This window comes from Trachemys scripta, chromosome 1 (genome assembly GCF_013100865.1).
Source record: "Trachemys scripta elegans isolate TJP31775 chromosome 1, CAS_Tse_1.0, whole genome shotgun sequence".
Lineage (NCBI taxonomy): Eukaryota > Metazoa > Chordata > Testudines > Emydidae > Trachemys > Trachemys scripta.
In genome coordinates this window covers 220,588,859-220,602,755 of record NC_048298.1, presented here as the reverse complement: position 1 = coordinate 220,602,755, position 13,897 = coordinate 220,588,859, and the positions used below count along the sequence as shown (strand labels likewise).

Below are 13,897 nucleotides of genomic sequence, written 5' to 3'. Positions count from 1 at the left end.
AAGTAATTTTGTCTAATATATCTAATCATGCAAAAGTGTAACATGCAAAAATGTAATCAATTTTTATAACTGAAATGGCCACATAATGCAGTAGCAGAGCCTTCAGTGATCTATATTATCTTATCAAAAGTATTCGTAATATTTTCACCATGGCATCATTTGTACGAAGCATACCACAAAACATAACACTTTTTTAGATAGATAACTGAATGATTGATATCGATATGACTGAACATTGATCAGGGCTGGCTCTACTGTTTTTGCCGCCCCAAGCTCTGCGCCAAATTGCTGCTGCCGCAGAAACGCGCGTGCCGCCCTAACGGCATATGGACTGCCCCCGCTGTCCGTGGCGGCAATTCGGCGCACTGCTCGGGGCAGCAAAAACATACGGAATGCTGCCTCTTGCAGATCGCCACCCCAAGCACCTGGAGCCAACCCTGACGTTGATAATCTTTTTGCAAACAATGAATGTTGGTGGTCTGGAAAAGGTCATGAATATCAGAAACAGTGGGCCAGATTCTCAGTTGGTGTAAATCAGCATAGCTCCACTGAAGTCAATGAAGCTGTGCTAATTTACACCAGCTGAGCATCTGTCCAATGTATTTAAGAGGATATGCTCTTTTATGCAGCACACAGCCAAACTTACTTCTGGAGTATGTCATTGACACAAATAGTGTAGATATCAACCTGCACCAATACCCCATACCCATATACTCCTAAACGTTGAGGGAATTTATCGGGGATCAAAATAGCATACCTGGACATTTGGGCTGAATGAAAACCCGGTCAGAGCAACTCCAAATGCAACCAAAACCTAAATTTTGCAAGTATCAGAGAGATAGCTGTGTTAGTCTGGACCTCTAAAAAGATCTCTGGAAATTTCCATTACATGCATCTGACGAAGAAAGCTTATGCTCCAATATGTCTGTTAGTTTATAAGGTGCCACGGGGCTCTTTGTTAAATGTTGCAAGGATTTTTAAAACAGTTGGGGCATTTTATAACTCTTAATAATATTTGCAGTTAAGCAACCTAAAGGCATAATCTGGAACCCACTGAAGCCAAATTAATTACCAATAATCAGGCCTTTAGAGGTTACCCCAAAAGCAATTACAGCCGATGAATCAAGTAAGAGATTGACTGCCTGAACGTGGCAGGAAGGAAATTCTTTCTTCTTGTATTATAGCATAGTACAGTTGTCCAGGTATTGGAAAGTGCTAGAGGTAAGATATTTGTTAAAAAGGACCATTGCTCTGATCCAGTTTGTCAAACAATGTATTCATTTAGCATTGAAGATATTTTTGAAGTTAGGCTTCTCAATCCAGAGTTGAGCATCTACATAAAAGTGGTTTGCTTTTCAAAAGTGCTGAACACCTGCAGCTCAGCCCTTCAAAGAGATTTATGGAAGCTGAGCAAATCAGGCCCCCTTTATATGGGTGCCTAAATATTAATTTATGACTGCAGCTTTGGGCACCCAACTTTGAAATGTTTGGCCTATGCATACAAACATCTACAAATATAAAAACATAATAAAAAACACACTAGGTCTGTTTTGCTACTTACAAAAGCCCACTGAAGGCATAGCAACAGATTTTCCTTTATACAGCATGGAAAAAAAGAAAATGTGAAGAGAGCTAGAGACAAGAATTAGTGCGTTCAGAGATATATATAAAGGAGCTCATAGTGTACCATTCAACACTGAATTGCCACAATCCAGATTCTTTGTCTATTGTTCATTCTAATGCCAGACTTTCCACTTCATTTGACAGATGTCTGTGAAAGACTCCTCTTCTGGGAGTGTGTTTGGGGGTTTGTTTGTTTTTAACTCTAACTGGCATGAGTAGCTGGACTAGTCCACTGTGCCTGGAGAAAGTAGAATTGGCTGCACTCAGGTATGGGGACCTTCAGCCAAAAATTCTTGATCAGTGCCAAGTTTGATAATTAGCTATTCAGAATCAACCGAGCAATTATGTGAAGGTTTTCAAAACTTGTCAGGAGCATTAAAGCCTTAAATGGTTTTATACCCTACAAGCTAAGCCATAGGAAAATGGAGTATAATGGCATGTGCTGGTAGAGATATATTACTCTGCTACCATACACTTACTATGTGAAAGGAATACCTGTGATATTAAAAACCATACAAATCTATGCTTAGTACCTTATCCTCCAGTAACTCGTGCTCATGCTGCCTCTAAATTCCACAGTGCCAAGGCCTTTCAGTAAAACAAATATCAGGAAGCCATGGGTTAAGCAATAGGACATTTCAAAGATACAGAACCCAGACATCCAATGAGGTAAGTGTATGGGGAGACTTTGGCAAACCAGTAAAGTGCTTAAAACCACTATGGCTTATTGTTAAAGACAGCCTAGACAGCAAGCTGTAAATTGGCCGTTCAGCAATCTCAGCTTGACCAAGGCAGGAGGGGAGGGGGTTTAGGGTCCCTCTGAAAGGGCAGCTTGACCCCGCGTCCTTCCTGATAAGAATTGTGTTAAAGTTGCTGATACATGCATTTGAAAAGAGCAGGATGTACCCCCAGGAATGTCTATTGGGGTCTCAAGGCTGAAGGCTCTGGAAAGACCCACACCTGGTTAATCAATAATCAGAAGGAGCCTCTTGCTTGCCCAGTGGAACTGCTTGCTTGATAAATTTTCTTTAAGGGACATGTCATTGTATTACTAATGTATAAATAAGGGGAAAAAGCTTGAGATAGGTGGGACTCTTTGGGACTGGCCTCTCCCTCTGGATGCACCTTGTTTTCCCCAGCAGCAGACAGGCTGCCACTGTGTCACTCGAAAGCCACACTGAACTTTGGTAATTATCAAGGGTTGGGGGCGTTTTACTAATCTTGTTGTGGACGTGTGTAAGTGCTTGAGATTAAGTAAAGTTTAGCTTTAAGTGAAAGCACTCTTGTGTTGTCCTGTTTGCGCCAGCCATCTATCGGTCGGACGACCGTGTCTCCCCTGATTTATTTCCTGACACCTCCTCGCACAGAGTAAAGATTACCAAGAGCTTTGGGTTGAAAGCACCCTGGGTAACAGTAAGAAGATGATTCAGTGAATCTTGTACATCTTTAATTTCTGTGTTTCAACACTGTAGCCAAAACACGAAAACATGATTCAAAAAGTCAGTGAACAACATACATCATTCCAGCTAAGGCTAATGGAAGTTATATCATGAACCATGAATACGAATTTACATCATCAGTAAGAATTATTCAGTTAGAATTTGGAAGTAGACTTGTGGTATTGCTTCAGGTCATAAAATAACCATGACAACTGGCATTAACTGACACCATTAGTGACACTCTTATAAGACAGGCCAGGGACTGAAAAGGTTAGGAGACCTTCAGTTTAGAGCTGAGGAATATAGGTGAGGCAGTGCTAGACTCACCACATTCAAGTCCCTCTCTGCGCCACTTTCAAGTCCCTCCTCAAAATTCTGTTTTGCTGCGATGCCTACATAAAACTTCACAACTGTTAGGCTGCTCATATGCAGAGACCACTTGCTTATCATGCTAATATTATCTCATTGTTTACTTGTAATCTTCCATCTGTCTGTATCCATCTGCTGTCTCTTGTCTTGTACTTAGATTGTAAATGCCCTGAGCCAGGGACCATCTTTTTGTTCTGTGATTGTACGGTGCTAGCACAATGGGATCGTGGTCCATGATGAGGGCTTCCAGATACTATGGTAATACAAATAATAAATAATAATTTATCTTAAAACAATCTGTCCTCTAGAAGGTCCACCCCATGGGAACTGTGCAGTCCCACCACATTGCTTACTCCCATGGGGTGGTAATCTATCACTGGTCCATACCCATAGCAGTTCATTACCTAGTTCCCTGTACCAGTTCAGCTCTGCCCACTTCCAGAGTGGGGGAAGGGAGATGACATAATCAGCCCCATTATCTCTTAACACCGCCAGTGGAGATATAGGAAGGCCATATGATAGCATGTAGGGAAAGGACCTTCCTCCCGGTTAAAACCCCAAGACCTGGTCTACACTACAAAGTTTTTCTGGTGTATTGTGTCACCTACATGTCTGGGGAAAAAAAATCATACCTCCTAGTCAACATAGCTATGCCAGCAAACCTCCAGTATAAAAGCAGCTAAGCCAACAGAAGAGTACTTCTGTCAGTTTAGCTAATGTCATTTGGGGAGGTGGTATTACTATGCCAACAGAACTCCTTCTGTCATTTTATGCTGGACATCTACTGGGAGGCACTATGCCAACATAGGCTCTGTAGAGGAGACATGGCATTAAGTGGGCATGCAATCAGGCCACAATCTGGGCCTTTGAAGACAAACTGTAAACAGTGCTACAACCCAGCTTTTTTCAAAAAAAGCGACATTCACTTTTAAAAGGAGCACGTAGCCTCTGCTATTCTTGTTCTCTCTCTCTCTCTCTTCAATCTGAACATTCTTAAAACTTAAAACTCTGAGTAATTAGCTTTAGAACAAATGCAAATCTTGAATTAAAGAAACCCATAAGGAATCCTCCCAAAAGGAATAACAATTATATGTGTTAAATGAAAAAGAAAATGATCTTACAAGTAAGTCTAACACACCCTAGGATACTGCTATGAACCTGTCAGCAAAAAGGAATCTGCTCTGCTCTCGATGTAACAAAGATTTTAAGTGTAACCTCTTAGTGCATATAATCCAAGTTGTGCATTTTGGCTGGTCACTGGAAATAAAAAGTATTTTTGAAAAGAAGATTCAGGCTCCTTTAGAGCATTGCTAACTTGGGAATTTTTCTGAAAGCATACCAAAGAGTATCACTTCCAGAACATTTCTTCATAAACTAGCATTATCTAAAAGAGGTGCATGAAATAGCATGTTACGAGCTCCCTATATGTAGCTATTCAATAATTATTTTGGTTTGGAAATCTGAATTTGTTTTTATTTTGGTCATATATATGACTTGGGGGAAATGAGTTCCCAAATTTCTACAACATACTTATTTATAGCAACGTAGAATTTTATTCCAGTTTTCTCTTAGGGAACCCACCAGTTTGTCAGTGGCAATAGATGGGAGCTTCCCTTCATCTATCAAAATAATCAGTGTACTTCTCTAAGGACCTGATCCTTTTACATATAATCTCAGAATGGTCTAAAACACTGTACTTCCACATTTTACAAGCTACATGTATTCTTTTATTCAATCAGTTCCTAAATATGGCATAATATTGACCATTCCAGTGGACTGAGGCTTGAACTTAGAAACAGGACACTTATTGAGAGCTGCGGACACTCAACAACCTGTTAGAGTGCTGAGTAACATGCCGGACCCAAACATGGTTTATTTATTGTTGTCCATTAATAATGGAGTCCCATGACTGAATACTGGTTTTTCCCTGGTAAAAGGGAAGTTTGCTTAAAGGAGAGAGCATTTAAAATTGAAGAATAAAATAAAAATCAGGTAGAGAAAAAGCAGGCTATTCTTTTCTGCATGTTTTGGTTGTCTTGGGGAAGGAAATGTAAAACTTTGAGTTGCTTTTGGAAATATGAAATAGAATTCATTATTTCCAACCCTGAACAGGTCTTATTTATTGCATTAGGCATTTCATTATATGCTAGTTTCCAGAAACCCATGTCATATTTCTAGAACACAAGAATTATAGGTCAGTCTTTCACACAAACACTAAGTTTACATTAGTGCATATTGTCTTTTGTGGATGGTGCTGAATATTTTTGTTTCCAACCATATGAAACCATTGCATAGAGCATCTCTAAATTAAATTGCACAAAAATAGCTCAGACAATCCATCTTTTTGTTAATGTTACATCTCTTCGGAGCTCACATTCATTGGAGCTCATTTCCACTGTTTCACAAGCAAGTCTAGGACTTACCATGTACATGACTCACCACAGGCTAATTCAGGTCATTCCAAAATAAAGTAATAATAATAGTAATCCCTGTTCTGTCTGTATCTGCTCCGTGTAATACTGAAAACAAGTCATGAACACAAAGAGTTTGTAGGTAGGGAAGGGAAATCCTGTTTCTTGTTAAAGCAAAACAGTCATATTATAAATAGGAGGAATCAACTAAAATTAATACATGAAAGTCCAGATTTATTGAATCTTAATATCCAAACTTCCACATTTACTGAATTTCTAGCATGTCGCTGATACAACAGAGCTGAAGCTAAGCTCCTGCAGAGCTCCATTTTGCCTAACTCTCCTGAAACATTGAATTCCCAATTATCATACATGGTTTGCAAAATTCGGATTCAATTGCAACTCTTATAAAGGCAATGCCTTCTCATCTAAGTTGAAGCAAAGGATGAGACCACAGCCAAGCTGTTTTCTATTTCACCATTTCTGGGTACTTCATTAGGGGTAGATTTTGATTAGCCCAAATATGACCTCAGAGAGGAGTAATGGCCTCCTAATCATAGCACAACCTCATTAGGGCTGTTCACACTGTGGCTCCCAGCACCCTAAGGAGTGCAGCCTTTGCACTCCCACTGCTCCGCACTGTGATCAAGTGGGGGCAAAACAGGGGTAGGCAGAAACTTGGCTCCACTCCGCAATCTGCCAGTAGATCTACATGAACACACAGAGAGGAAGTAAGCTACAACCGTTCCCGGGCTGCAGTAATCTGCTTTCCTGAAGAGCAAGAGGCAGAAGGGTGGAATTGTGACTCTTATACCATACTTTTTCCTGCTGTTCAGATGGGGGCATAGCTTCTACAGATAATTCTCACTCAGAGCTAAGCCTAGCTCTTAATTTCTTAGAGAAAAATAAAAGGATATTTGTATCACAAATGCAGTAATGAGGAGCCCTGTCTTCATAGGGTTTACAGGTTGCTGTCACCCGACTGAATTTGTTATACAAACAAAGTTTGCATTTGATCCATGACGGATGATTTCTGGCGACATAAGACTTAAAAAATTACCATTTCACTTGTTTAAAAGGTGGGAAATTGTAGCGAAGTGGGTGTGCAGATTGAAGTCTATGAAAGACACAATTCTTTTCCATCTGCATGGTGTCTGCAGGCATTCTCTTACCCATATTTCTGAAATCCTAGGAGTCTATCATGCATATACAGTAATAAAGTTTCCTGTTATAAGGGGTCTTCTCCGCAGCTTATGACCTTTAAAAAAAGAGACAGAGCAACCACAGATTTCATGAACCACTCTTGTCAAATTTCAGTGCTGTGGTTATCACGCAGGAATTAATCAATGAGGCAGTACCAAAGTAAATGAAAATCACAATGCAGTAAACCAAAAGTCTGTGTTGTTTAAGATAGATAGACAGAAAGACATCTCTATGACTTTTGTTGGTATGCAGATTTTTAGAGAAAAGACAATCATATAGATAATGTAGTTCCTATATGTTTTCTTTTCCTTTAATTTATGAAGAGATTTGATTGAAATACATAGATGCATTAAAACAGGTAATCTCTACAATGGAATTTTTTTTCTAGGACCATTCATTCTGATGAACTTGGATTTGTCTGAGTTATATTACAGTATATTATCCATATCTTCCATACTGATATGTATTTTCTTTTTCTTGCATTTGATGACATAATACAGATGAAAAGAAAAAAAAATCATGGGGCGAGAATCTTAGCAGTAACAACAACAACAAGTACAAATTACATTTCTGTAATAGTCATCTGCTATGGGTGTATCCACATAGAAAAAACTAAAAAAGTACTAAAACACAAGGGTGGGAGGGGGCGGGAGGAGAGACATGAAATTATTTAAGCTGCAACTGAATTGAAACTCTGGATCCAAATACTATCCTCCTCCCAAATTTGGAGCCATCCAACATCTAGATCAGTTATATGTAGCAGGCACACTTCCCTCAAAAAAATTAAAATGAATTCGTAGTGTTTTCCTGAACACTTTTGAGATTTAAAATAAAATCTTAAACTCTCCTTTTTAAGTTGTTGGCACTTATTAGGTATTTAATTCTTTTTGTTTTAACTCTATCTTTGTTTTGTTACTGAACATACATTTTCTATGAGCTCATTTATTTGAAGAAATACAGTTCCTCTCTTTTGTTTCTACATCCAATACTCTTTCAGAATTCTCTGCAGTGGGCCTAACATCTTCCATTCCAAATTTCTCTCCATCCAATATGTTAACAGAAGCCAAATGTCTTCTCAAGGGCTATAGTCAGATTACACAATGGCACAAGAAGACAGAAGGGAAGAGGAACAATATGGTTTTGAAACATTTCCCCCTCCTATTTGCTTTCTGAATGTATCTGGGTGCTATATGCATATTCTGAATGGACCGTTTGCCATTTTAAATATGGGCCTTTTGAAACCAAGAATAAAATCTGTAGCATTACAAAGCTTATATTTACTGAGGTAGAGAAACAAGTTAAAATACAAAGTTCTATTTTTGCAATCCCCTTAAATTCCTCATAGATATTGTTTTAGATCGTTATACCTGTATACCAATCTAGCAAGGTAAAAACACCTTCTCTCATCTCTCTTCCATCTAAATACAGACAACAGGAGGTTGTTAAGATTTATAGAGGTAAATATGGCAGATTCTTCCATTTCCTCAGACTGGGATACATTTTTTTTTTAAAATATTCAGAATCATCTTAATCCTTGAGTAATTTCACTTGTAAAAAACAAAGGAAAACATTACAAAGAGAACTTTTCAATCATTCATAATTCCTTACAAGGGGGCACCCCTAAGATTAGGTGTGTGGTTTGCATCCTCTCTGTTTAAAATACACATGTGCAGTTAAAAAGAGGGTTGCATCTCCACAACTGTGCACTTATTTTCTTGCTATTCTTTATGCTTGAATTAGGTTTTTGTGCTTTTATGTCCCTCAACAGTATTGCATATGACCACTGAAGCCTTTTTGAGAAATCATAGCTTTAAGTTTTAATGCTGCTTCTGATGTTAAGAAACTATTCTTTCATATTTTAAATCACTGAACAACAGATTGAGGGAGAGGGTATGGGAAAAATTTTCCATTATTCTGAGTAGCTGGAGATTTTTTGTTGTTTGTTTATTTGCTAAACACCTTAACCATATCAACCATATCAAGTACAATAGTTGAATCAAGTGAAAGAACTTCCTCCATTCCACACTAAGAACATATATACATAAAGCTGAGTTGCTAGCAATATATACATAGTAAGACCACACCTAGAAATATCACTGTGACTTACCTTATATGGTCACAAATGCTGAAGATATGTAAACTCTAGCAAAAATTATGTATCCATAGACTATATTCTTCATTGTTTGCATTCAAATTGATTTTCTAGGCCTGATCAAGGAGACTACTGGCATGAGTAAAGGTTTGCCTTAATTTTACATTGAAAAATGGAATATGGTCCATGCATTAGGAGCATAACATAGTAACAGAAGGAAGAAAAAGGAACATTTCGGGTAGCTTAGTAATATCATAGCTCAAAGGAGCTCATTTAATTGAATCTAACATTTAAAATGATGCCAACATATTGGGCAGGCTGCTCTTGCCTATGCTAGTGAGCAGCAAAAGTAACCTCACTCAACATATTAACTCAGGTGTATGGAGGAATCATTCTGTGATATTCACGAAGAAAAATTATATCACTCCTTGACATTATAGACCTTTTTTTGCTGCAACCAACTCCACCAAAATGAACATATTTTGTATTAGTATACAATAATAAAAATCTCCACTTCTGCCAAAACAAAACAAAAAAAACCCAACAGCTAAACACCCCTTATGTCCTTAACACAGTGTTAGAACTCTGAGGAGTGATACTTTTTGCTGACTTCCCCTCTTCTTTATATGTGAAATGGAGAAGATTTTGTATAAAAACACATACAACTCAGAACTGGTGAAGTCACTGAGCCAAGAGGAGTAAAATGATGTTATGGTGACATTTTAGATTTATGAGAATATAGCCCCTCCCCCTCTCCCCCCCAAAAAGTAATTTTTGTTGAAGGTGAAGGCAGCTGTTTATAGTAAGGGAAGAATCAGCATAGTTCAATTAACAAAAACTTCACAAAATATCAAAAGGGGTTCAAAATTAAATCAATGCAAGTAATATGATTAAAATGGGAGCTATGCATCCACAAGTATATTCTCTTTTACAACACAAAATTGGTCCAAATATTCTTAAAAGAAGTTGCAATAGATCAATGCATGCACTCAACAATAAAACATTTCTATCAAATTAGCTAGTTAAATGGAAACTCCACCTAATTATTCCAATGCACATTTAGTACTTTTCTGTTTAAGAAATGAGTCACTTACCTAAAACCCCCAGCCTGTAGTTGAGCGTTACAACAATGACATTTCCATAGCTTGCTAGAATGCTCCCATCAATCATGTTGCCAGTACCCTCCATGTAAGATCCCCCGTGGATGTAGACCATAACAGGTTTCTTGTTGTTCTGATCATGAATGTCTGGAAAAAAATGCAAGTAAGGAAGACACAATAAAGTAATAAAAATATTGAAACAAAATAGATAGTTGCTTTTTCACAAAAGTGCTATTAAAATAATTTCTTTTCCCCATATTTTCAATTTTATCTACAGCTCTTCAGTCAACTAGCTTTCCTCTGTGCTTGTACTTAGGTCACTTCAGAGTGATCTACGTTAAACTCAGTGGGTTTAGAGGCTGAGAAATTGTTTTTGATACTTGTTTGTTACTTCCAAGTATACTTTCATAAGGAATGTTCTCAGAACACTGGGAAAGTACTATAGTGTGTAAAAAATTTAACTGTAAGATAAATGAGAGGCCTCAATAGAAAATTAAATTGCACAGTGATTGGTGTCACTATTAGAATATTCTCAACACAAAATTCTAACTAATCCAGATAAACCAATACATTAAATCATAAAATGATACCATTGATCCAGTCTTTCCATTCCCCCAGCAACTGAGAGACATCTTTGTGGAAAGTATAAAGCTGCATTTCTTACTGCAATAACAGGCAACATCTTAACATTAAATTATCCAAATAAAAAAACCTAAACATGGCAAATCATCTCCTGTTCAAACCTGTCTAGGAGTTAACAAATAGGAGTAGCCTAGTACTCAACATCAAGATTTTGTTCTCAAACAAAATGAAGCTTTTAGTATCATGTTGTGCCTAATCAAAGTGACAAGGTAGATGATCTTGCTGGTAAAGAACTAGATTAAAACCCAGGAGTTCTCTGTTCTAGTCTATATCTAAACAAAAGAACATAACACAATGATGAATATTGTACTCTGCTCAGTGAAGTACTGGAAAGCATATTTGATGACTATTGCACCGGCTCAGATTAGCCCTTGAAATATAACAGATACTAAAATGGTTTCTATGTCAATGGAACCTCAAGAACAGCACTAGAAAGCATGAAACCATGTAAAATAATTTGTTTTCTTTAATCTTCTCTTATTACCAAGTGTTACCTAAAGGCTTGATCTTACAACATCAAAGTCAAAGGGAGTTTTACTATTTGACATCAATGGGAGCAGGACTGGACAAAAATGAAGGCACTCAATCCATCACACTTTACTAGCAACCTGTTTATATCTAAAGTGATAATATATTTTTAAAATAATGAATGAACTATTTATTCCCTCTGTTGTGGACTTTAGGATATTACTTAGCCTTAGAATAGGTATTCTCATTAATAAAACAATTATTGATCATAATATAGTATATGTCTACCTTTCAAATTGTTTTTGTTTCTTCTAACTGGTTATACAATCTGGTGTCACAAGTCATGGTACTGTCAGTTAGAAATTCATTTCTTGTATCAGTTATAAAAGAGAGGGTGTTATTTGGGCAAGAGTGAGGCTTCTTTTAGAGTGTTGTGTACAATTCTGGTCCACTTATTGGAAAGAAAGTATATTACAGCAATGAAGAAGGTACAGTGGAGGGCAACTGATATGATACAAGGGCCAGAGATTTGAGTTACTGTCCTTTAAAAGGTTAGAGTAAATACAGCAGGACTGAACTCTCAAGAAAAGAGGAGATTAAGAGTGACTTCACTGTGGTGTACACAACTCCGAAGGAAAGAGAAAAGAATTGTAACCCAACTATTTGAGCTGGTGTCAGATATAAGACCACGGGAGCAAGATATGAAATAACACTTAGAAATGGCCAGGTATAAGGAATTTGGGCTAAATTTCTGTACTCTATTACATCTACAAACTATTCTCAAACTACCAAGGGCTGTAATGTGAGCCCTAATTCAGGGGTAATTAATGTAACTAATTCATTCATTCATTCAGATGTAAAAATCTGACGAGTATTTAAATGAAAATGGATAGTCAGTATAACTTAAGTAAGAAGCAAGGCTGAGTACAGAGAGAAATTTCATGACTTTTTTCCATGTTTAAAAGATCCTAAAAAGCTTCACTGCCAAAGAAGGAAACAAAACTATCTCATTGTAACACTTTTTATGATACTTCCTGTGAACTTTAGCATTTCCTTTCAATGGATCCAATCCAACTTTCCCAGAGGTCATTGAAAAGATCATCACTGATTTCAATGGGATTTGGGTCAGGCTCAGATAAAATATAGCCTAGAAAACTGGCTAATTATAGGAGAAAATAGTGAAGCATCATCAATAGGCGTCCTTTATTTTTGTACCCTAGAAATAAAACATGTACCAAGAAGCAAATTAAATAAAAACACCACAGACGAGTTTCAAAGCAATTGCATCCACCATATAGTTTGTGCATCTGGGGAGGGAAAGAAGAATGGTAGAAATAACATGTGCTGTTTCATGAGTTTCATAAAGCAAGGTGAACTTACACAATGTATTAGAGGTAGAAAGGAGGAAGAACACATGCAAGTTTTTAAATTCCATTTTCTTTTCCTATGCAACAGTGAGGGGTGGAGGGAAACATTTGGTTGTAAATAATATTTATGCATGTTACTCACTTCACACATATTTAGGGATAACCTTTATACTTATCTCACAAGGGAGCTACAGTCATCTATACGCTAATTTGGGTTTTAAAAATAAAAAAATAAAAATGGTTTCCAAAACAAGAAGAAAATAAATGAGCACATTGAAGTGCACTTTTGTCAAATAAGGGGGAAAAATCATGTTGAAATAATAATAATAAAAAGAAGAAGTTTATGTTCATGCATCAGGGTCGAGCTTGGAAAAAAAAATACCTTCATCTTCACCGCGATCATTATTGGTTATATCATCTGCGCTTTTCTTTGTGTTGGCTCCTGGGGTCATAGTGAGAAGAATAAAGGGAAAAAAGAGAATTCAAAAACAGCAGATTCTTCAAAATTAAAAAAACCAAAATATAACCACTAGCCCCGAAAAATAAAAAAAATAGAAAAATGTAACACAAAAAGTCAAAATCTGTTACATTTGAAAAATTAAAAAAAGATGCAAACTGCACACAAACATAAGATGTCAAGAAGAACAAATTCAAAATATTATTTAAAAAATATATGTATATCTCTAGTAAATCCTCTGACAATGAAGCTATTTTGGTTAAAAATCATTGCTGCAAAAACAAAATTAATGTGCAATTAAAAAGTAATATAAATAAAAAATATTAAATCCACCAAATTATCAGTTTTTCATAAGAAATACAGGTATTTTTATTTCTTTCTGTAATCTTGCAGGAATTATCACCTTTTAGTCACTATCTGAATTAATTTAATATTTGAATTATCCTGATTATGATTTATTAAATACTTTAATGAAAATAAAATTATGTATGAGTTTTATGTAACACTTGGTCTGGATCGAGACAATCCAGAATGCCCTTTTTTCTTTAAATCCAATTTCCTATGTAAGCAAAAAAAAGACATTAAAAACACCAAATTTGAAAAACTGAAGAAATAAATTGTGAAAGACTCACTCCAAGCTATGGAATCAGCCCTCAAGTAGCTCTGACTCACATAGAAGTGCACTGAATGGCCTTTACATAGTTAGTAATGAACTGAAAGTAGTTA

At 36.7% G+C, this 13,897-nt stretch overlaps 1 protein-coding gene across 4 annotated transcripts in view; it reads right to left on the bottom strand.

Moving 5' to 3' along the window:
* Positions 1–13,897, bottom strand: part of NLGN4X (neuroligin 4 X-linked) — a 265,757-nt gene that overhangs the window by 108,215 nt on the left and 143,645 nt on the right. For 3 of the 4 annotated variants that reach the window (XM_034757415.1, XM_034757422.1, XM_034757427.1), the window contains 2 exons: positions 13,097–13,156; positions 10,232–10,384 (listed from right to left, as the gene is read on the bottom strand). In XM_034757415.1, coding sequence (XP_034613306.1) covers positions 10,232–10,384; positions 13,097–13,156 — 213 coding nt within the window. The remainder of the gene's footprint in view (positions 1–10,231; positions 10,385–13,096; positions 13,157–13,897) is intronic. The other variant, XM_034757434.1, reaches the window with a different exon arrangement.